The following is a 21,606-nucleotide window of genomic DNA, read 5'->3' as shown; positions in this document are numbered from 1 at the left end:
GGGCTCAATACCCTGCTCCGCCAAGGATCTCCTGTGAGACCTGGAGCAAGTCACTTAGTCTCTCTGGGTCTCACTTCTCCAGCTGTAAAAGAAGTACTTCTCTACCTCACAGGAGTGTTGGAGGCACTTATATACTACACTTTGGGGAGCTATCCAAGTATTCAATTCAAATTGATCCAACCCAAAACAAACTATTTGGATTTCTTTCTTGTCAAAATCAAAATTTTCCCCACACAAAATTTCAAGTTTGCACAAATTGCACTTTCTATTAAAAAAAAACAAACACGATTTTGACAGAAAAATTCTGACCACTTCTGCTCAACACCTTGCATGATCAGGCCAAAACCAAAGTTTAGAATGTAGCAGTATCACTATGAACCATGCTAGGCACTGAAAAATGATAAACACATAGTCTTCTTACACAGGTCACATGTTCCTCATTTGAGTAATCAAAATTATCCATTTTTTCCTTGAAAGAGTCCAGTATTTCTGCATGTCTTGCCATGTCTGTTGCCAGGATTAATGTAATTATCCCCTATTAAAACAAACATAATAATACATTGATTTAACATGTCTCACAAGGCATAGCTATTGCTGTGTAAACACATGTGCTTAAATTAACACAAATACCTTATAACACAGACAAGAAGAACAGCTGCATCACATCAGCACCAGTGAAAGAGGAACTTTCATACTTGAGGCCACTTGACAAACTAGACCATTAATTTAAAGAATTCACAGTGACATAAGAGAATGACTAACTATGTAAATGGTTTGTGTATAATTATATGCTGGAGAAACTGCTGCTTCTGGTTCTGAGCTTTGTTTGATTTTTAGTATGAATGCAAAGTGCAGAAAGAAATAAACTAAAAGCTCAGTTCTACGTGCTGAGGCCCAAGATTGGTTCCACAGAAGTCAATGGCAGTTTTGCATTTCTGCATTTTCATTTAATATGGATGGGAGTTGCATCCATGAATCTGAGGGCAGAATTTGGCCCATAATGCTATGCGAATTACATTTTAGTTTGTTGTCATGGAAAATATTGTGATGTCACAGAATTTATTCTTATGACATCATTGCCTCACACAACAAAAAAAGAGATGGGCTACACAGATTGAAGCTTTTGTATAAACACAAATATTTTTAATAATGATGAAAAATGCGGGGGGAAAAAGATGATAAAATGTGTAGAAGGTGAATATTTGTTTATGTCTTTACAAATTGTCTCCAGTTTGAACTAAGTTCAGCATAATGTTCTTCTAATGGTTAAGTTGTTACCATATGAGCATGTTGGCCTAGTTACAGTCACATCCCAACAACTCCTTTCATAATGTAAGTTTCTATACCGAAGAGTATAAGTTTAATAGTCAAACTCATTGGTACCCAAGGAAGGTCAGCTCAACAGTTCAACAAGAGTTGCTAAAGAAATAGCCCAGGAATCTCTCTGTGTTACTTCAAGTTTGAGATTATTTGAGATCAGTTCTAACCTCTTGATGGAATTATTCTGTACAGAAGGTAGATTTGTGCACAAAATCTTCAAGAGCCGTTTGCATGCCATAGCCTCCCTTCTGGATCAACGTTCATACCTGTCTTATTCGTTTGAATTGTTCCTGGGTGACATTGGAGAAAATGTTGCATTCTGGCTGGGCAATGATCTGGAAAGCCACAGCACAGTGATGGTTCTCCAGTGGCGAGATGTCATTGTAGCGCACTGCAAGCTCTGTTCGGGCATTAATCTGGTAGCTGATGTGAAGGAAAATAGTGAGGTCTCACATGTTGCCTACACCCAACACTTAAAAACATACATTACACATTAGACATTGGTTATTTTTATGTATATTGTTGTAAATACCTAATTAATTAATTAATTATGGCAACAGTTAATATTAAATCCAATTTTTTTTTGATAAAATGATCATACTTCCACATAGTTTCAAAGACTCTCATTATTTACTTGTTATTACTGAATTTCTATAACTTAAAAACATATGTGGGAAGGATAGAGGGGACTCTTCTTTTTAGCTCGCAGGCTTGGCTCCCACTAACTCCCAGTAAAGTCAATGGAAAGATGCTCACGGAGCTCAACGCAAATTGGATCAGGCCCTTATTTAATAGCTGAAGACAAGTAAATTAGAGTTTATATATAGTTCACACAAGCACACAGAAGTAATAATGCTTAGCACTTCTAGAGCCCCTTCCATCCGAGGCTCATACCGTGCTTTACAGACATTTATGAAGTAACCTTCAGATCACCCCTGCCAGCTAGCTGTTGTTATCTCCATTGTATAGATGGGCAAATGGAGATAGACAGTGGTTAAATGCTTTGTTTAAGGTTTTTGGCAGAGTTGGGAAAAGAACCAAAACCTCTTCCCATGTTATTGAGCCTCAACCATATGACCATTCTTCTGCTACATAGGTTCATTAACAAAAGAATATGACCTGAGAATGTTTTCTAGCTGCCAATTTCCTTTAATGGAAAATACGTAAGTTTTATGAGAAAATTGAAGAGGGAGCCATTTTCCTTTCAGAGTTTAGCACAGTTAGCAGCCTCAGCTCAGGACTGAGTAAGCTAATGGCTAGCGTTGCATATAGCCTAACCAGTGGTGGCTCTGTCCTTGTCAGTATTTGACCATGATAGTAGAGCATTGTGGGTAGATTCCTACTCAGCTGCCCTACTCGCTGCTCTGGGCATGAGAAGAAAATGCTGATCTGCATTGTTTTCCCAATATATTTGAAAGGAACAAAAAATAAAGGGCACACATACGTGTTGTTGTATCCTGGATGATCCAAATCATGGCATACTGCGGCAGTCATTAGAATTAAGATATCAACTTGGGGAAATTTCTCCTGCAATAGAAAAAAATAATAATATAGTGTCTCACAATTTCTATACTTTTTTTCCCCTAACACATTCACATTTCAGAAAAACAAATCATCTGGGTAAAATTAACCATTATTCATTAATTAAATGTACTGTAGATAAGAAAGAAGATTCCACTGTTCACTACAGCAACAAATGACTCAGATTTGGCTTTGACGCAGGAAATAGAAGCAGTTTGGAGGAGGCCAGTGGAATTTTGTCTGAGAGTTATTCATATTCATATTATGTTTTAAAGCACAAAGATGTTAATACTCAGGCCTTTAGAAATCATTCCAGTGTCTACACTAGCTGAGGGAGGGTTGGAAGACAATTTACATACCATTATCTTTCACACTAACTAGAGATGGGAAGAGGGTGAGGAAAATTTTTCATAAACATTTCAGCAACTTCCAAACAGGATGAATGTTTGTGGAAGCAGTTTTGCTCATATGTATATCCACAAGAACACAAATTCTTGCCAGTACCTGGGATTCATTTTGCCATGGAACAAAATGTGGTTCATGATGAAATTAAATTTGTTTTGTGTGGAAGTGAAAGCAGTTTAGAAATGTTAGGTCATCCAGTGAGGGAAAAATACTCCAGGCTAAGGTGACCATACAGAATAAATCTGAATCCTGAACATAGAATATGCAAAGCAATATTTTCAGTGAGCGGTTCATGAGGAACCCATAGGCTGAATCTAGTTTGCAGAAAACATTTGTTGAAATATTTTATATAGTGAATTAAGTCCCAATTCATAGACCATGAAAGTCACTTCACTGGGATTTTGACCAGGCCCCAAATTCATACAAATGTCAGACTATCTGCATCCAGGGAAAGGGTTACATTAATACATTGTGAATGGTTCTTCCAGCTTTAATAAGCGCTCTTTCTTTGAGCCGCAGTCTGATTTGGGGGTCTTCTGGGGAAGTAATGACATGGAAGAGACAACTTTAGCTTGATGGCTCTTTCTACTTCTTGGTCAATTTAAATGGGGAGACCTAAATTTGAGATTAAAATCAAAGAGGCCAGCCCTTGGGCTGTTGAAGGTCAGATATACTTCAGTCTCTCTAGTCACTCAATGACCGACCTAAAAGTGGCAATCCTTCAACAAAAAAACTTCAAAAACAGACTCCAACGTGAAGCTGCAGAACTGGAATTAATTTGCAAACTGGATACCATCAGATTAGGCCTGAATAAAGACTGGGAGTGGTTGGGTCATTACAAAACCTAAACTTAATTTCCCCAATACTAATTTCTCCCTACTGTTACTCACACCTTCTTGTCAACTGTTTGTAACGGGCCACTCTCTTACCACTTCAAAAGTTATTTTTTCTCCCTTGGTATCCTGCTGTTAATTGATTTATCTCGTTAGACTGACCTCACACTTGGTAAAGCAACCCCCATCCTTTCATGGAATTATATCTGCTCCTGTATTTTTCACTTCATGCATCCAATGGGTTCTAGCCCACGAAAGCTTATGCCCAAATAAATTTCTTAGTCTCTAAGGTGCCACAACGACTCCTCGTTATTTTTGCTGATACAGACTAGCATGGCTACCCCTCTGAAAGATATACTTCAGTCATAACTCCTGTCTGGAAATCTGGCATATTACTACATCCCTGGATCACTGATATCTTTGACAGGATGAGAGAAGGAGATGTTTTCTAGACTTCCTATTTGTAGGATTCTATTATATTAGAACTAAAGCTGAATTCATTCCATGGGCAATGCCAGTCAGCCAGCTGTCTTGTTGATTTTCAGAGGTGTTGAGTGCTCACAAATCCCAAAGAAGTTAGTAGAGCTCTAGGGTGCAGCACCTTGGACTATCCCTTGTCTCCATGGGATTACTCTGTCACTTTCCTAATGTTAAGCATGTGCTTAAGTGCTTTGCTGATTCAGGCCTAGATGACTAAATAAAAGTCTCTGAAATGACTGAGCATTTTATTCAGTGATTTAAATAATGACTTTTCATATAATCTAGGGCTATAGGTTCTCATTATAATTAGACATAGATGAACCAATCGGGGTGAAATAAGAACTCATTGGAAACATTTTTTATTTCAGAACAAAACACAACCTCCTTTTCATGGCTCGATCTGTTCGGTAAGTCTCTTCACCATGTCCTGTGAACAGCCCAACCACTTATCTACAGTGGCAGATCCTCTTTTGAGGAAGACTGTAAAACTCCTTCCTTCCTTGGGTGGCAGCTTAGCCTCTGTACTGGCCACTGCTGCTGCAGCTCTTGTCAAGCTTCCAGAGAGTCTAGAGTTTCCCTGGTACATGCTCCCCAGAATGCCCTGTTGGAGCACAGGCAGGCACAAGGTTTAATTGGCTCAGGGGCTTCAGAAGGTGATGGTGTAGTCTGGGACACAAGTACTGGGGAAGAGCCAGAATGAATGGAGTGTGAAGGAGCACTCAGTGGAGACACTACTGGGTCCTGTCCTCAGCTGCTGCTTCTGGTGAAAGGGAGAGAGAAAGGGGAGGGCTGCTGTATGGCTTTCCACTGAAAAGAGTACCACACAGGAGGAGTGGAGAAGTCCTCTTCCCTTGAAGAGCAGCAAAGAGGAAGGAGCATTGATCAGCAAAGATAGAGGAGCCGAGACTTGTTTCATGGGGCGGGAGCCAGCAGGGGACTATCCAAGGCTGAGAGTTTCCAGAAGTTTAGGTCATTTTTGGTAAAGCTCTTATGCTTATGGATACTTATCTAAACTTTTCAGACCCATCCTAGGTACTTACATGGCCCCCATTACTGTCATCTCACTATCTTAATGTATTTATCTTCACAACACCCCTGTGAGGTAGGGCAGTGCTATTATCTCCATTTTACAGGTGGAGAACTGAGGCACAGAGAGGGTAAGGGACTTGCTCAAGGTCACACAGGAAATCTGCGGCAGAACAGGGACTTGAACCCAGGTCTCCCAAGCCCTAGGCTAGTTCCCCAACCATTGACCAGCCTTTCTTTCCACTATACCTAATTGTAGTTAGGTTTCCTAAAGTTTCTTGCTTGCTTTCAATAAATTAATGAGTCACGTACAAACAAAATCATGGTCCTTTTTGGAAGGAAAATATCCTGGGTTTTATGACCCTTAGTGGATGAATATTTATCTGGCGATAGAAGCAGAAATACAGATAGCTATGTGGACAAACTAGAGACACACCTGGAGATTGCAGAGTGAGATCATACTGTACATCATCTGAGTCACACAGAAGCAGTGCCGGAAATTATGGAACGGGTTATTTCTGTAATTGTCATGAATACACAGCTACAAAAAAGAGGGAGTAAAACAGTTAATGACCGTAGAGTTGTTTCTGAATGGAAAGATCTGAGTCCATGCTCTTCCCGCTTTCCCTCGAGGCACTGCATGTCACTACGTGAGACATATGGAGCCCCACATCATTCTCCACTTTTGCCCCTTCAAAATCACAACCCACAGCCCTGCAACAGCACCCTCCTCCTTTTGGCTGAGGAGAACTAGATATGGCTCCCTATGAAGATTTCATTAACAGAATCCCTGAACCATCTAATGAAGTCACTGAAAAGCACCAGGGGGCATTCCTTTCCCAGCCACATGAGGCCAGAGATTGTCAGTAGTCCCTCTCTTTGTTATCTGCCTCACCCAGTAGAATAGGCAGGCAACAGCAAGCTTTCCCAGTCCTGATGCACAACACGTGCTCTGGTCTTGCATCTCTCCTGAGCAGACACCACCAAGTCTGCCAAACTGTGCTGGGGACAAAGGCCCACTTAGGAATATACAGAGTCACATAACTCATTTCTGACATAATTTGAATGTCAACCCTGAGGTCTTCAAAGGCAAGAATGTCATATTTATTTAATTTACAAATATATACTGAAGACATCTTATCAGACAGCCAATCGTCCCCAGCTCTACTGAGCTCCACACACTTAGGGCTTGATTTTGCAAGGTACTCAGCACTCTGGTCTCCAGCATGTGCTTAACTTTAAGCATGGGACTAGCCCCATTGCGCCACATGTGGGATTACATACATTCTTAAAGTTCAACTGAGTCTAAGTGCATTGCTGGATCAGGACCAGAGTCCTCAGCACCCTGCAGGATCAAGCCGCTTGTTCTTGGGCTTGATTTTCAGATTTCTAAGCATCCAAACCTCCAGCCTGAGTCAATGGGAGTTGAGAAGGTTCAGCACTTCTGAAAAACCAGGCCTGTGTTGTTTGGCTTCTATTTCAGTAGAGAAGGACTTTTGAAAATAACTTTAAAAATTATACATTGACGATCTCCTCAAATGTTATAAACATCATCTCATACAACTTCAGCACTGAAATGTGGGTCATACACATTCGTTATGCAAGGTAACATGATTGTAATGCATGCATTGATCAGTGGAAGTCAGAACATTAAATGTGATTCCTGATTCAGAAGTTGTATCAGCCCTTTATGTTGAGCTATTAAAAATATTTGGTTGCAACAGTCATCTTGTTCCTCAGTTTCTCGGTGGTATTTTTAAGGCAGGCGAATGTGGGACTGAGAAAGGAAATGTTCAAGTAAAATGAGGTAGCTCTTTCTTGTCCACCTGAGTTCAACCCTAAGCACACTGTAGGCTTTGGGAAAATATCAGCACCTGGAAGTAGGGACTGTGGGTTTCTTTTTATCATCCCTTTTGGAAAAGCCAATATTTGCAAAGGAATTTTTGTAACACTCCGATTTTTGTACAATAAATAAGGAGCCGCACACATAGTTCAGAATGAGATTGTATTAACTATTAATGGTAGCACTGTGAATTACTCAGGGAAATTTGAACTGATGTGAATGCATCTCTACACATATTGTAGGTGGCACAGATTCATAGTTTTTAATGTCAAAAGGGACCACTGTGACCATCTAATCTGACCTCCTGTATAACACAGGCCATAGAATATCACCCCGTAATTCCTGAATTTTGCTCGACAATTTGTGGTTGAACAAGAGTGTATCTTAAAAAGACAGCCAATCCTGTCTTAAAGATTTCAAGTGATGGAGAATCCACCACATTGCTAGGTAAGTTGTTCCAACAATTAAATACCCTCACTCTTAAAAATCTGCACTTTATTTCCAGTTTGAATTTCTAGCTTCACCTTTCAGCCGCAGACTCTTGCTATGTTTTTCTCTAATAGTTTGAAGACTTACCTACTACCAGAAATCTTCCCCCTGTTTAGATTCTTATAGATCACACTCAAGTCACCTCTTGAATTTTTTTTCAGTAAGATAACTAAATTCATCTCCTTAAGTCTCTCACAGTAAAGCATGTTTTCCAGTCCTTGAATCATTCTTGCAGCAAGTGCCATTTTACCGACATTTACTACTTTTGGCCAGAGAAAGAGCAATCCAATAGTTTTCATTGCATCCTCCAGACAAAAATGATATAATCCTGCAGAGCAACATGCTACATGACATACACTTAAAAGACAGTACATTTTCCGCTGTGCATAGAAGTGCAGGGGAATGCCGTGTTTGTGAAAAACAGTCAAACAGCCTACACACAGAGGTATCGTGAGTCACATCACTTCCAGTACTAGTAATTTCAGGCGAAACCAATGTATAATATAGGAACACAGAAAATGCCATACTTGACATAGGCGTAGGAAGTAGGGGTGTGGGGGGTGCTGACAGTCCCAGGCTCCTGGCCACCGGCCCCACATGCAGGGTTCCGGCCGCCAGCCCCACGCCTGGGGCTTCGCCCCAGCCCCTATCTGTGGCCCTAGCCTCTGCCGCCTTACCTCTGTCCGCGTCCTCCCCCTCCCGGAGCCATGGCCCTGCTCTTGGCCCCAGCTCTGGGGGCGGTGAGGGGCGCAGACGGGAAAGGGGGGTGCAGCTCAGCACCCCCACTGCAAAAACTGTTCCAGCGCCACTGATACTGGATCAAACCCAACGTCCATCTAGTACCAGATGCTTCAGAGGAAAATGTAAGAACCCCACAGGGAAATGTGGGATAATCTGCCCCCCGCCCCATTAGGTCTACCTCATCTATAATGTTACAGATTGGCTTAAGCCCTGAAACATGAGATTTAATGTCTCTTCCAAAAAAAATGTATTAGCATTTATCATGATAACTCTGGGTATTCTTGATATCTATATAAGTGTTGAATCTCTTTCTGAATCTTGTTAAATTCTTGGTCTCAACAACTTCCTGTGGCAATGAGTTCCAGAGTCTAATTATGCATTGCATTTTCTATTTTGAATTTACCACCTTTTAATTTCATAGAATGTACTCTAATAATTCCGGTGACCCTTCTCTGAAACCTCTCTAATTCTGCAATATCCTTTTTAAGATATAGTGACCAGTACTACACAAGGTATTCCAAATGAGGTCACATCATTGATTCACATAATGGCACCATACTATTTTCTGTGTTATTCTCCATCCCAATCCTTAGGAATTCTTATATCTTGTTAACTTTTTTGACCACAGCAGCACATTTTGCAGAGGTCTTCATTGAACTGTCTGCAATAACGCCCAGGATGTTTTCCTAAGGTAACAATCTAATTTAGAACCTTTTGAAGTGTACAGTAGCTTAATTTTTTCTTTCCAATGTGTATTACTTTGAATTTATTGACACTGAATTTCATTTGCCAATTCATTTATTTAGGTCTCTCTGAAGTTCTTCAGTGTACCCAGTCTTGACTAATTTATATAACTTTGTCTCATCTGTAAATTTTGTCACCTCACTACTCACTTCCCTTTTCGGATCATTAATATTAAATACTGTACCTAGTATCTAGCCTTGAAGCATCCTGTGTTAATCCATTTTTTCCATGTTAACAATTGAGTTACTCCAGGAATAAATTTGGCCACAGTGAGTCCAGAGAAAGCTCAGAATCAAGAATTAAGTAAACAAATACAGAGCTATTCTAAAACATGTCATCTGTGACCCTGATCATGCAAACACTGGGACAAGTGCTTAACTTTAAACATGTGAGTAGTTCCACTGCCTTTAGTGGGATTACTCATCTGAATAAAGTAATGCCATGAGGAAGTGTTTGCAGGATTCGAGGCTGTATTTTAAAAATTACAAATACTGGGAACTTTAAAGAAATACTTACCAACCATCTCTTCAGCGTGATGGGGTTGATATTAAAGTCTTTCACCAATCCGAGATCATGGTACATATGTTCCAAACAACTCAGCATCTGTAATGATGAATAGACGGGATATTGTTTTAATCACTGTTGTTTATAAAGCACAAAGTACAATGTAATGTAAATCTTCACATTACAAACACTGATGTCTAATGGAGCCCTATTGTTAATCATGAAACAAAGCTGTTCAAAGATTGCAAGATCAAAACCAGTTCACTAAAGACCAGATCCAAAGCCCACTGAAGACAACATAAAACCTTCTATTGATTTCAATATGATTTGGATTGGGCTCTAATTCATCCCAGAGCTCCTTAGTAATCATTGCTCATGAAAATCAAAACTATATGACCTCATGAAGAAGTAATTTGATTTTGCTAATGGAACTGATTTATGGGCCTGATTCAAAGCCCATTGAAGTCAATGGTGGCCTTTCCATTGACTTCAACGGACTTTGTATTAGGACCCAAGTGCACAGAAATATGACAACAGAAGATAAGAGTGGCTGGAGGTAGAGTGCATTCTAGATAAGTGGGCACATCTAATTCATGTGTGACTTCCTGGAATTTTTAAAAAATCAAGTAGCCTCAATAGACTAAACAGATAAAAAGACCCTTAGACTGTAAAATTACAAAATTAGAGCAGGTTTGTGCATATTCCCTCCCACAACTGTGTATCTATGATTCTATGAATCCCAAAACACAAAGGCAAAATATTGTTTAAGACAACAGCATTTGACATTCATTCATGTTTTCGGAACAAAACACAACTAGATCAGCTATGCCATTCCAAGTCTAGATTTTGTTGTGTCTGGAAATATTATAGAAAATAACTTATTTATATGCTACTTAGGTCTTGGTTTAAGATTACCTGACCCAGTTTTTGCATCTCAATTATAGTGACATTGGAATAATGTTATAAATATGTCCTAGGAGATATTTGAATTTTAAAGCCCTATTTTTTAGGCACGCGTAGTTTCCTGGAAAAATTGCTTCCTTTAGTGAAATGTTTGTCAGCTCATATTTAATTTAATAACATGTTTAGTAAAATTCTATTATGGCTGGCTTTGGGTCATTCCAATGTGAATTAAAAAGGTTTCCTCACAAAACTGCAAGAAAAATCTCAGAAGACTGATGGGTGCTCAGATAATACCATCACAATTTTGCTTTACAGTATTATGCTTCGTTCCCTGGTACCCAAGGCCAGAACATAGTGTTGATACATTAAAAAACAAACAAACAAAACAAAGCCTGTTACTGAAACAAAGATTTAGGCCTGGTCTACACTGAAAAGTTATACTGGTATAATTTTGTCAGTTAGGGTTGTGATTTATTACCAAAATAGTTATACCTGTACAGCTGCTAGTGTAGATGCAGTTATAATGGTATAAAGTGCAGCTTATTTCCCTTCCCATACTGGTATAGCTATACCAGCATAAATCATCAATATGACTGCACTCATGCTAGGATTTAATTAACAAGGTAGAACATTTTATGCGAAGACGAGAGGATGTTGTGAAGGCCAAGACTAGAACAGGGTTCAAAAAAAAACTAGATAAATTCATGGAGGATAGGTCCATCAATGGCTATTAGCCAGGATGGGCAGGGAGGGTGTCCCTACCCTCTGTTTGCCAGAAGCTGGGAACGGGCGACAGGGGATTGATCATTTGATGATTACCCGTTCTGTCCATTCACTGTGGGGCAACTGGCACTGGCCACTGTCAGAAGACAGGATACTGAGCTAGATGGACCTTTGGTCTGACCCAGTATGGCTGTTCTTATGTTCTTAAGAAATTGAAAGCAGGGCATCATTATCAGTAGAACTGGAGTCAGAGGTCCCATGTTCCCTGGAGGGACTGTTATAGATGAGACACCAGTAGACCAGACAATGCAGGGAGGTTGGCTGGAAGCTGCTCAGCCACATGGACAGAGCAGGGCACAAGGTTTAATAAAGTTCAATTTATTCAACTTGACCTGTATTCCACTTCACTCCTTGCTAATGAAACAAGCAGCATACTTCACATTTGCTGAGCTTCATTTTCCTTAATGATTTAACTGCATCTTGTGCAACTATTCAGCAGGCGTATATTTGGATCTTGGCAAATTAAATCTTATGGTTCAGTATAGGATCCCCATCATTTTTTCTTATATTTCCTTTTCTATTTTGTCTGAATAATAATAAAATAAGGGAAATATAATGCAAAATGACAACATTATGGTTGAAATTCTGCAGGTACAAAATTCAGAACATTCAAACTTTTAGTACCAACAGAAACATTTTAATTTATAAATACTGCACATCTATTATATATTTTATGTCTGCCTGTCACAGTTTGGGCCTGGATGATGACATTATGGAGATGCTGCACAGCCTGTCCCCACCCCTGCCTAACCAATTTGCCAATTTACAGGTTATTATAATTGGGCCAGATTTTCAAGTGCTCAGCTTCAATTGAGGCACCTAAATGAAGTGGCCAGATCTGCAAATATATACCCAGTAGCTCCATTAAGGTTAATGACAAGCTCCCTTGAGGAGCTGCTAGATGTGGAGTACTTTTGAAAAGCTGGCACATTATTTAGGTTCAATTACTCATTATGATAGCACCCGGAGGCCAAATATGGATCAGAGTTCCACTGTACAAGGGACTGTCCAAACACAGATGTAGACACACACTTTGTCCTGCAGAGTTTACAGGCTAAGGCCCTGATTCTGCTAGCTGGTAAACGGGGGTGGGCTGGCGGAAGGGACACAGTGATGCTGGCACAGAGCCCCATTGAAGTAATTGGGCACAGGAGTTTGCCAGCATGGAATAGCTTGAAGCACTGGGATCAAAGAAGACAGGTGACAAACAAAATGTGGGGGAGAAGGAAATACTAAAATACAATCTTGACTACTCTTTGTGATTTTATTGTGAGTCTCACAATATTTGGAGTTTTTCTTAAAGCCCCAGCTCCTGGAATCAGGTGAAAACATGAGAATCTTGGGGAGGGGAGTTAAGCCAGAAGGAAAATAACATCCCTCCTCCCCCATTTATTAATTTAAAAATCTCATGATTTGGGAGGGCCTTATGGTTTTTGAACATTTGGGGTTGGCAACACTGAAAATATATACAATTTTCACATATGATATGTTAATGTACAGGTATAGGGTAAGCTTCTTTCCTTCCTTTCTTTCCCTTCAGGGCTGAGCTTAGGCATCATCTGTTGGCAGATACATTGTAAGCACTGTGGAAGCGGTGGCTTTTGAGGAGGGATTTGAAAAAGATACTGACCTGTATGGACCAGTTCAAGGATGTAAGGAGTAACATGGGTTTAAAAATATATATATGCAGCATGGTACCCCTCTCCAAAGACATGGACCATTAAAGGCTTGGAGTGAGGAGCCATTCTGGTTCCTCTCAATCTCCATGGGGAAGCTCCTTGTGAGGTATTTGCAGCCCTATGGCTGCAGTAACTTCTGATAGTCTGCTAGCCCTGTCTGGGGAGAGATGGGACAACAGATGCAAAGAGATACTCAATGTGAGGAGAAAGTGGGGCAGGAAGTCAATTTATGAGTGTGCCCTGTCTCCTGAGCAGCTCCATAAATCCAAACAGAAAGTGGTCACCTTGTTTCTTTGTCCTCCTTCTGCACGTAGCTCGACTGTACTCAGGACTGATCAGATAAGCTGCTTTAGAAGGGAACAAGGGACTAACACCCCACTTACTACTGCATAAGAGAAGGTTAGGTTTTAGCCCCAGTGGACAAAATAGGATTATATTGTCATACATTCCTCAGGGAGCAAGAGATTCTCCAGGTGGGTTGATGAAATACTGTAGAGCAAACCATTACGTTATTGCCTTACGCACTGGTTACACTCTAGCATGGTGATTTATAACCCACTTGCTCAAAATCAGCCACATAAACCACCACTTACTGTTAAGTAAGTGTTAACATAATTGAAATGGTTCATGTAAACATAAAACAGAGTCAAAAGGGTGAAAATGTTAACAGACATTACCATATGGTATTGTGCTCACAATGGTTTGTGTGATTGTTTCTGAGCCTAAGTCCCACATATGGTATGTTCCTAATCTCCATATCCTCATGCTATCAGTGTGCATGCCACAATGTAATGGTTCCCATTACGATGAATGAGTTAGGCTGTTAAAATACTGTGCTTCAGTGTACAAAAATCCATGGATAATGCTTTTTTCCCTAGTCCTACTCTTTATTAATGGTCTGCTAAACAATCTGCCAACATTTTTATGATCCGCCTGGCATGTTGTATTTCTTAGGGCAGTAAAGACATCACAGGCTAGATATTTGAAAGATGGTGGGTAAGTCGTTTTGCCTGACTAGTAAATGACTTTGATGCTTAACTATGGGTGCCTGGAAAAAAATAACCATAAAGAATCTCCCTCAAACTGGCAAGAAGCGTGCAGTGAAAATTCTGTTACCTTCTATGTGAATGTGCATGGCCATATATTCTAACAACCAACAGGAGACTGAACTCTGAACCACATAAAAGTCCTCCAGTTAGTCCTACCAATTGGAAGTATGTTAACAAATAAACTGAATGAAGAACATTATTCATGTTGTGGTTTTTTAATCTTTGGAAATTTGCTTCATCATGGAATATGTTCATCTAGCGATTTTGAAGCAGAATGGCTCCTGTTCACATAACACTTCTCTGAAGATGTAATTTGTACTGCTGGTTTGCAACTCCTCTTTCTCCTTTTTTTTGTTGCTATTGTACTGATCTAGTTACGACCTTCTTCTCCCTTTCTGTGCTATCATTTGTTACATCCATTTGTTGAATCATGTTTCACATTATAACTTTCCACAAAAGGGGCATCCTCTTCCTTTGTGTTTCTACAGCAGCTGGCACAATGGGGCCCCTGGGAGCTTCCATAACATAGATGATGATTAATAATTAATAAATAATAATAATAATATGCTGTGCACATAGATTTGCATCTCCTCTGAATGTATTGCACACCAACATCCCTGTACAGGAACATACAAATCAATGTCTGCACCCAGGCCCTGATTCAGCAAAGCACCTGAATACTTGTTTAATATTGAGCAGGTAAGTAGTGCCATTGATTTCAGTGGGATTGATCACTTGCTTAAAGTTAAGCATGTGCTTAAGCGCTTTGCTGAATAGGCATAGACTCACTCATACTAGATGGCATGAAAAAACACAGTTTGGCATTAACTTTGTTGCACTTGTCCTTGAATGACATTACCAATATTTGGACTATGAAGAAATAAACAAGGAGTTCTATAATAAGGACAATCTATTTGGCACCTTTAGGGAACAAAAATTATTGCACTCCAGAATGCTTCGCTGAGTAAAGAATTACATTTCAGGCATATTACCTGGATCCACCAATTCCGTGTTTAAAACAGCAAGTTTCAATTTAAAAGCGGAGGAATCATGAAAATATATATTAGATAAGAGGATCTGAAAAGGAAAAAACAAAACTTTCTTGAATGGATATTTTTGGCCTCATCTACCTTTGGGAATAGCATCGATCCAGCAATTGGTGTAGCCAGCCAGGTGCTGACCTCTAAGGATATGTCTACACTGCAATTAGATGCTCATGCCTGGCCAGTGCCAGCTGACTCGGGCTCAGAGGGCTCCGGCTAAGGGGCTTTTTAATTGCGATGTAGACATTTGGGCTCAGGCTGGAGCTTGAGCTCTGGGACCCTTCAACCTCGCTGAGTCCTAGAGCCTGGGCTCATGCCCGAGCCTGAATGTCTACACCGCAATTAAACAGTCCCTAAGCCCTGTGAGCCTGAGTCAGCTGGCATGGGCCAACCTTGGGTTTTTAATTGCAGTGTAGACATACTCAAAGGCTATATCTTCATTGCAAAAAAGGTATGTTTATCTTGCTGTAAAATCCTAGTGGAGTGAAGGCACAGGCAGTGTTTACCTCTGTCTAGCTAGATGAGGTCATCCCTATGCCCTCCACCTGGGGTTTAGCTTCACTAACTGCATCAAGGTAAGAACTATGGTGCCTTGTCTCCACTAGGATTATAGCTAGCTCGAGTTAGCTATCGCCATGTAAAAACACCCCCTTTTAAGCAGTGAAGACAGTGTAGAGAAGGGCATGCAGGGGTTTGTACCGACTGAGCGAATGAGGCGCACCCCTACTTGTAAGTGGGGTAAAGCATGATTTGCTCAGACAGTGCAATCCCTTGCATGTTCATTTCTACACTTTGGGGTCAGCACCCAGGTGGCCTCATTGACTTCTGGCTGCCAGTCAATGAACAGAGGGTATTCCTGAGTGTAGGCCAGGTCTTTGTTCTGCATTGCCTTCGTTAGGCTTCCATTGCTAGGTACTGAAGACGGCTTTCCTGACCGTCTCAGTGCTGTCATGGGATAAGCCACAAGTACCAACAACTTGTTTACTCATTGCCTCTTTACCTCATTGGGCTCCCACAGCCAGACGTCAAACGTTGGTTTCCGAAGTGCTTCTATGGTCTCCTGAGACAGCATGTACTGTAGACAAAAAGACAGTGTCTATTATTAACCAAAACTGAGTTCCCCTCATGTCTTTGTGGGAGCTGCATTCTGCCCTCATCAGAAGTTCTCCGGCATGCCATTAATTAATTTTCCAAAATGTAGTGCCTCAGCCATGATTGGGTAAAATGCATTGTCTTTTGTTGGTTTTAATCTTAAATTCTTCATATTTTGGGGATGAAATAGTTAACTGCAGGTGATTTATATTGTTATTTTGAACAGCTGTTTTTCTCAAGGGTTCCCACATTTCAATCAGGTGCCAGGCAGCAACGTGATTGTTTATTGTTTACTCAGAGCTCCAAAACAAAATCCAACTCAACCTCCAGCAGGACTTAAAGTGTGCTGGGCTGGCACAGGACACAGACCCTGGAAATAACATTTCTAAAAAGCAAGGTGGGTCACCAAGGGTGCACATTTTTAGTACCCCTGGGTGTAAAGCCCCTCTGATTACTTGCTTTCCCTGCTTGCCTGCATCCTGCGGAAGTGCAGCCAATCAGAGCTGCTGCAGGAAGCAGGCAAGGCTCTTTCCCTCTCCCCTCAGGAGTTGACACTGTTCTCAGAGAAGGGGAAGGGGAGGAGGGAGTAGAAAGAGACCAGCAGCTCAGGGCTGGTGGTCGTGGTGGTGGGGCTGGGGAGACAGGATTGATTTGGAGGTTGGGGGCAGGGGATGGGCAGATGTGGAGGGGATCACAGACCTCTCCCCCCCACACATTTTTTTTACAGCACTTTAAACATTTGACCCCCAGTGTTCTGGGTTGTTACTGGGTTGGTAACAATCGCTGGCAATTTGTAAAAAATTCTAGAGTATTAGAAGATGTGTAAGGTATCTAACCACTATTGAACAGTGTTTTTGAGACCACGTGATCAAAATATTCTTGGAATACGTAAACCTAGCAGCTTAATTGGTCCACTTACCAAAGTTGGCTGTAATTAGTTTTGGTATTCTATACTGAGAATATAAATGAAATTATCTGAGCCACTACATTGTTATTTAATTCAAGCAAGAATTACATTTGAGGATTAATTCTCCATCTCCGGAAGGCAGTAATCTTGTGTTTGCACGATACTTTATTTGTAGTATAGAGTTTTGCTAGACAGCTTTAAATTAGCAATATTGATGTATTAATTAATAACAGCACTGTAATGACCAAATCTGTTTCAAGTGAACTGCCACCTCCTAACACGCCTGAGGTCACACAAATCCAGTTTTTAAAGCCATAACAAATGTCACACACAGAGCAAACAAAAACTTCTCCTAAAACCAAGCAATTAAAAGCCTTTGGCCCTAGCAGAAAGGAACAACATCTTACCACTGTGTTCAGTTAGTGCAGCTCTCAACAGTAATAGTTAATCTCAGAAGCCAAGCATTCTAGCAGTGGGTAAAAGGTTAAGGCATAGTTGCCGTCTACATATCGTGGAACAAAGGAATGTAGACCAGTTTGAAAAAGCATGTGTTAGTAGTGACAACAACACATATAAATTTAAGCAAAGCCAAAATGGAAATGACATTTTATAGCTCATTAAATCCATTTTCAAGAGACAGATGCCAGGACTACATAAATTACTTTAACTGAAAAATACTTCACTGAGAGGAAAAAAAGTAGAAGCGCCATTACAGAATAGAGAATAAAGTTATAGACTATAATAAATCTTGCTCTGAGACGGCAGACTAAGTATCATTAAATAAAACAGAACACTAAATGTTCGACAAATTTCAGGAATTCAGTAACATTTTCAGCATTAATGAGATTCCGAATATTAAAGGTTATTGAGGGTTGGATTTCAAACCCATTGAAATCAATGGGAGTCTTTCTATTGGCTTCCAGGGTCTTTGGATTAGGCCCTCCATCTACACCAGTGGTTACCAAAGTGGTGTCCCTGGACTCTGGGGGATTTGCTGTGGGTCATGTGGGGGTCCGTCCCTTGAGCCAGGGCCGGAACATGCTGGAACAGCATTCTGGTATTTTTGCTGCATGGAGGATGCTATTTTGTATTCAACATGACATCCTCAGCACAGCGTGACCGTTCGCACACTGTGCGTGAGTGGTCATGATGGCAGGGGTATTCCCACGTTGGTGGGGTTGTTCCAATAGTACAGGAAATGAAAGGGGTCGCAGACAGTCAGTCAGATGCCAAAGGAGTCCTTGGTGGGAAAAAGTTTGGGAATCCGTGATCTAAATGATTAAGCTAAAGAGTGATGGGAAGTCATGCATTGTATTCCAGCTCCTCATGGGAAGGCATGCTCTATAAATTAATATCCTGATAACAAAGTGCATCTTATGGTACCTTTGGATAGGATGGTACGTCTCTTCGGGGTGTCAACTTCTTGTTTTCATCTATGAAGCTGTACTTACAGGGACAGCTGGTCCTGCAAATGAAAAATTCAGCCCTCAACATTGGGACAACAGAAGGTGCATTCTCTTGAGTAGCATTGACTATATTAAAATATCTTGGTATGAGGTCACATAGAGGGTATGTCTACACTGCATCTTAAGCCTGAGTTCTAACTCAGGTTGAGCCCAAGCCCCACTTCCATTCACACACAAATCAGTCTATCTCGAGTTAGCAAGCACTTGGTGCCTGGGTTTTAGGACCCACTAGGGCAGGGGTTCTCAAACTGGGGGTCGGGACCCCTCAGGGGGTCACGAGGTTATTACATGAGGGGTCACGAGCTGTCAGCCTCCACCCCAAACCCCGCTTTGCCTCCAGCATTTATAATGGTGCTAAATCTATTAAAAAGTGTTTTTCATTTATAACGGGGGTCGCACTCAGAGGCTTGCTATGTGAAAGGGGTCACTGTAGACGTCCGGGGTGGGGCTCGTCCCTCGCAGGGGCGAGTGGGAGCCAGGCCGCCTCTCTACACGAGGCTGGGGAACAGATCAGTCTCGCAGGTCCAAGCCCTAAGTCGGGGCGGGGTCGCGAGCAACCAGTAGTCCCGGGCTCAGGCCCTCAGGCAGGGGCTGAGCAAACAGTCGTTCAGGGGCTCAGGCCCTTGACTTCCGGGGGGCGGGGACAGGCGGCGGTGACTCCGCCCACTCTGGCAGCTGTTCTGGCTCGTCCCTCGCAGGGGTGACTGGGAGCCAGGCCACCTCACTACAGTCACCAATACAAAAGTTAGAGAACCACTGCACTAGGGGGTGGCTCCGAGCCCAAGTCCTGCTGTGACTGAGGTCCAAGCCCTGTGATTTTGCAGTGTGGATGAAGCTCAAGCTGCAGACTCAAGTCAGAAGGTCTGTGTGGTGCCGTATGGATGCGTTAGAATGTCTGTGAGACCTGGGTCCAGCAATGTAAACCCAGGTTTACAATGCATTGTTGAAGCTGAAGCGTAGGCTTGGAAACACCAAACCCACAAGCCAAGGTCCCAAAGACCTGGGTTTACAATGCAGTGTAGACATACCCTTAGAATTACACTGCTTCTCAATCTCTCCTAACAATCTCATTTTCTCTAATCATAAGAAACAATCAGGGCCAAGTCATTCTTACCCCTATATGAGGCAATATATAATTGAGGCCACCATAATATCCAAGAAACTCTCTGGAAATAAATGTAGGTGTATCTGAAATTCATTCATACTCTTTAATTTAATCATCTTTCCATTCAACTGATTTGATACGTTTATTATCTTTTGTGTAAAATAGTTCTGCTTGAGTTTAGCATTCATTCCTAGAGTCCTAATGTTTAGATTATCCCCCTTTATTTTAAAAACACCCAATAGTCAAACAAAAAGCAAAAAACAAAGAAAACTAAGAAACCCAAACCCAACAAAATCAAAACAACCTATCAACTTTATTTCCTCCTTTCATAATTTTGGAAATTTCTATTATGTCACAACGTTTCCTCTATTCTGGTGTGAATATCCCAACCCTCTAATTTCTTCCTTGTAACTTTGATGTTTGCTATCATCTCTGTTGCTGTATTTTGTATTCTTTGCAAAGCAATTTTGGCTTTTGGTTGAAGGTGATCAGTACTGAACACCATCTAACAAGGGCTTTATGCATTAGCAGTATCACTGGTGAGGTCAGAGATTGTCCAAAACAGTCCTAAGAAATCAATCAGTTCATGAACAGTGATAGTATTACTCTTTGTATTGCAGTAGCTCATAGAGGTCCCAGCTGAGACTGGGACTCCATGGTGATGGCATTGTACGGACATTGAATAAGACAGTCTTTGCTCCAAAGAGTTTACAATCTAAATACACAAGATGGACAAAGTACGGAAAAAAGGAACTATTATCCCAGTTTAAAAGGCAGGGTGCTGAGGCACAGAGAAACCAATGGCTAGATCCACAAAGGGGATTTAGGCTTAGCATTGCATCTCCTAAGTTCAGGTGCTCTGCCTCCTACTGGAACCCACAGCTCCGAGCAAGGCGCTCAGGTTCCCTATACAATACATGAGGAGAGTTAGGTGCCCAGAAATGGGATCTACAAAAGCCAGCACATTGAATAGGGAGCTGCCTAAGCTAGCCAATAGGAAATACCAAGGAGAGGGGTGTGGCCTCAACCCTACCCTAGGGATTTAGGTGCCTAACTCTGGCCCAGAGGTGGTACCTATCTCCACTTGGAACTCACAGCTGTGATCCTGCTCCCACAGGCGCTGGTTTCCTCTGGGCCCAGGGGTGCTCAACCCCCCGCTCCGCCCCCATCCACCCCTTCCCTCAAGCCCCACCCCTTCCTCACCCCCACTCCAGCCCAGGCTCCACCCCACCCCTTCCCCCAAGGGCCTACCTCCACCCTGCCTCTTCCCACTCCTGCTCCACCCCCCTTCCCGCCCAGTTCCACCTCCTCATCTGTGCACACCCCATCCCTGCTCCTCCCCCTCCCCCCAATGCCTCCTGCATGCCACGAAACAGCTGATCATAGCAGGCAGAAGGCACTGGGAGGGAGGGGGAAGAGTTGATAGGCGGGGTCGCCGGTGGGCGGGAGGCACTGGGAGGAGCTTGGCTGCCGGTGGGTGCTAAGCACCCACTAATTTTTTTCCATGGGTGCTCCAGCCCTGGAGCACCCATGGAGTCGGCACCTATGCCTGCTCCCGGAGTTAGGTACCTAAGCCAGGTCAGCCCTTCCTTGCAAAAAATTGAGGAGGAAGTTCTGCCAGCCCCCTTCTACCCAATTGCCCAGTCATTAGAACTGTAGGCTGGTGGCCCTAG

General features: G+C 41.8%; 1 protein-coding gene across 8 annotated transcripts in view; it reads right to left on the bottom strand.

Moving 5' to 3' along the window:
- PDE9A (phosphodiesterase 9A) overlaps positions 1 to 21,606 on the bottom strand; it is an 89,595-nt gene that overhangs the window by 10,480 nt on the left and 57,509 nt on the right. For all 8 annotated transcript variants that reach the window (XM_065577930.1, XM_065577923.1, XM_065577917.1 and 5 more), the window contains 7 exons: positions 18,746 to 18,827; positions 16,364 to 16,438; positions 9,919 to 10,005; positions 6,022 to 6,126; positions 2,765 to 2,847; positions 1,587 to 1,743; positions 422 to 535 (listed from right to left, as the gene is read on the bottom strand). In XM_065577930.1, the coding sequence (XP_065434002.1) occupies positions 422 to 535; positions 1,587 to 1,743; positions 2,765 to 2,847; positions 6,022 to 6,126; positions 9,919 to 10,005; positions 16,364 to 16,438; positions 18,746 to 18,827 (703 nt within the window). The remainder of the gene's footprint in view (positions 1 to 421; positions 536 to 1,586; positions 1,744 to 2,764; positions 2,848 to 6,021; positions 6,127 to 9,918; positions 10,006 to 16,363; positions 16,439 to 18,745; positions 18,828 to 21,606) is intronic.

This window comes from Chrysemys picta, chromosome 1 (genome assembly GCF_011386835.1).
Source record: "Chrysemys picta bellii isolate R12L10 chromosome 1, ASM1138683v2, whole genome shotgun sequence".
NCBI lineage: Eukaryota > Metazoa > Chordata > Testudines > Emydidae > Chrysemys > Chrysemys picta.
This window is presented reverse-complemented; position numbering and strand designations above follow the sequence as displayed.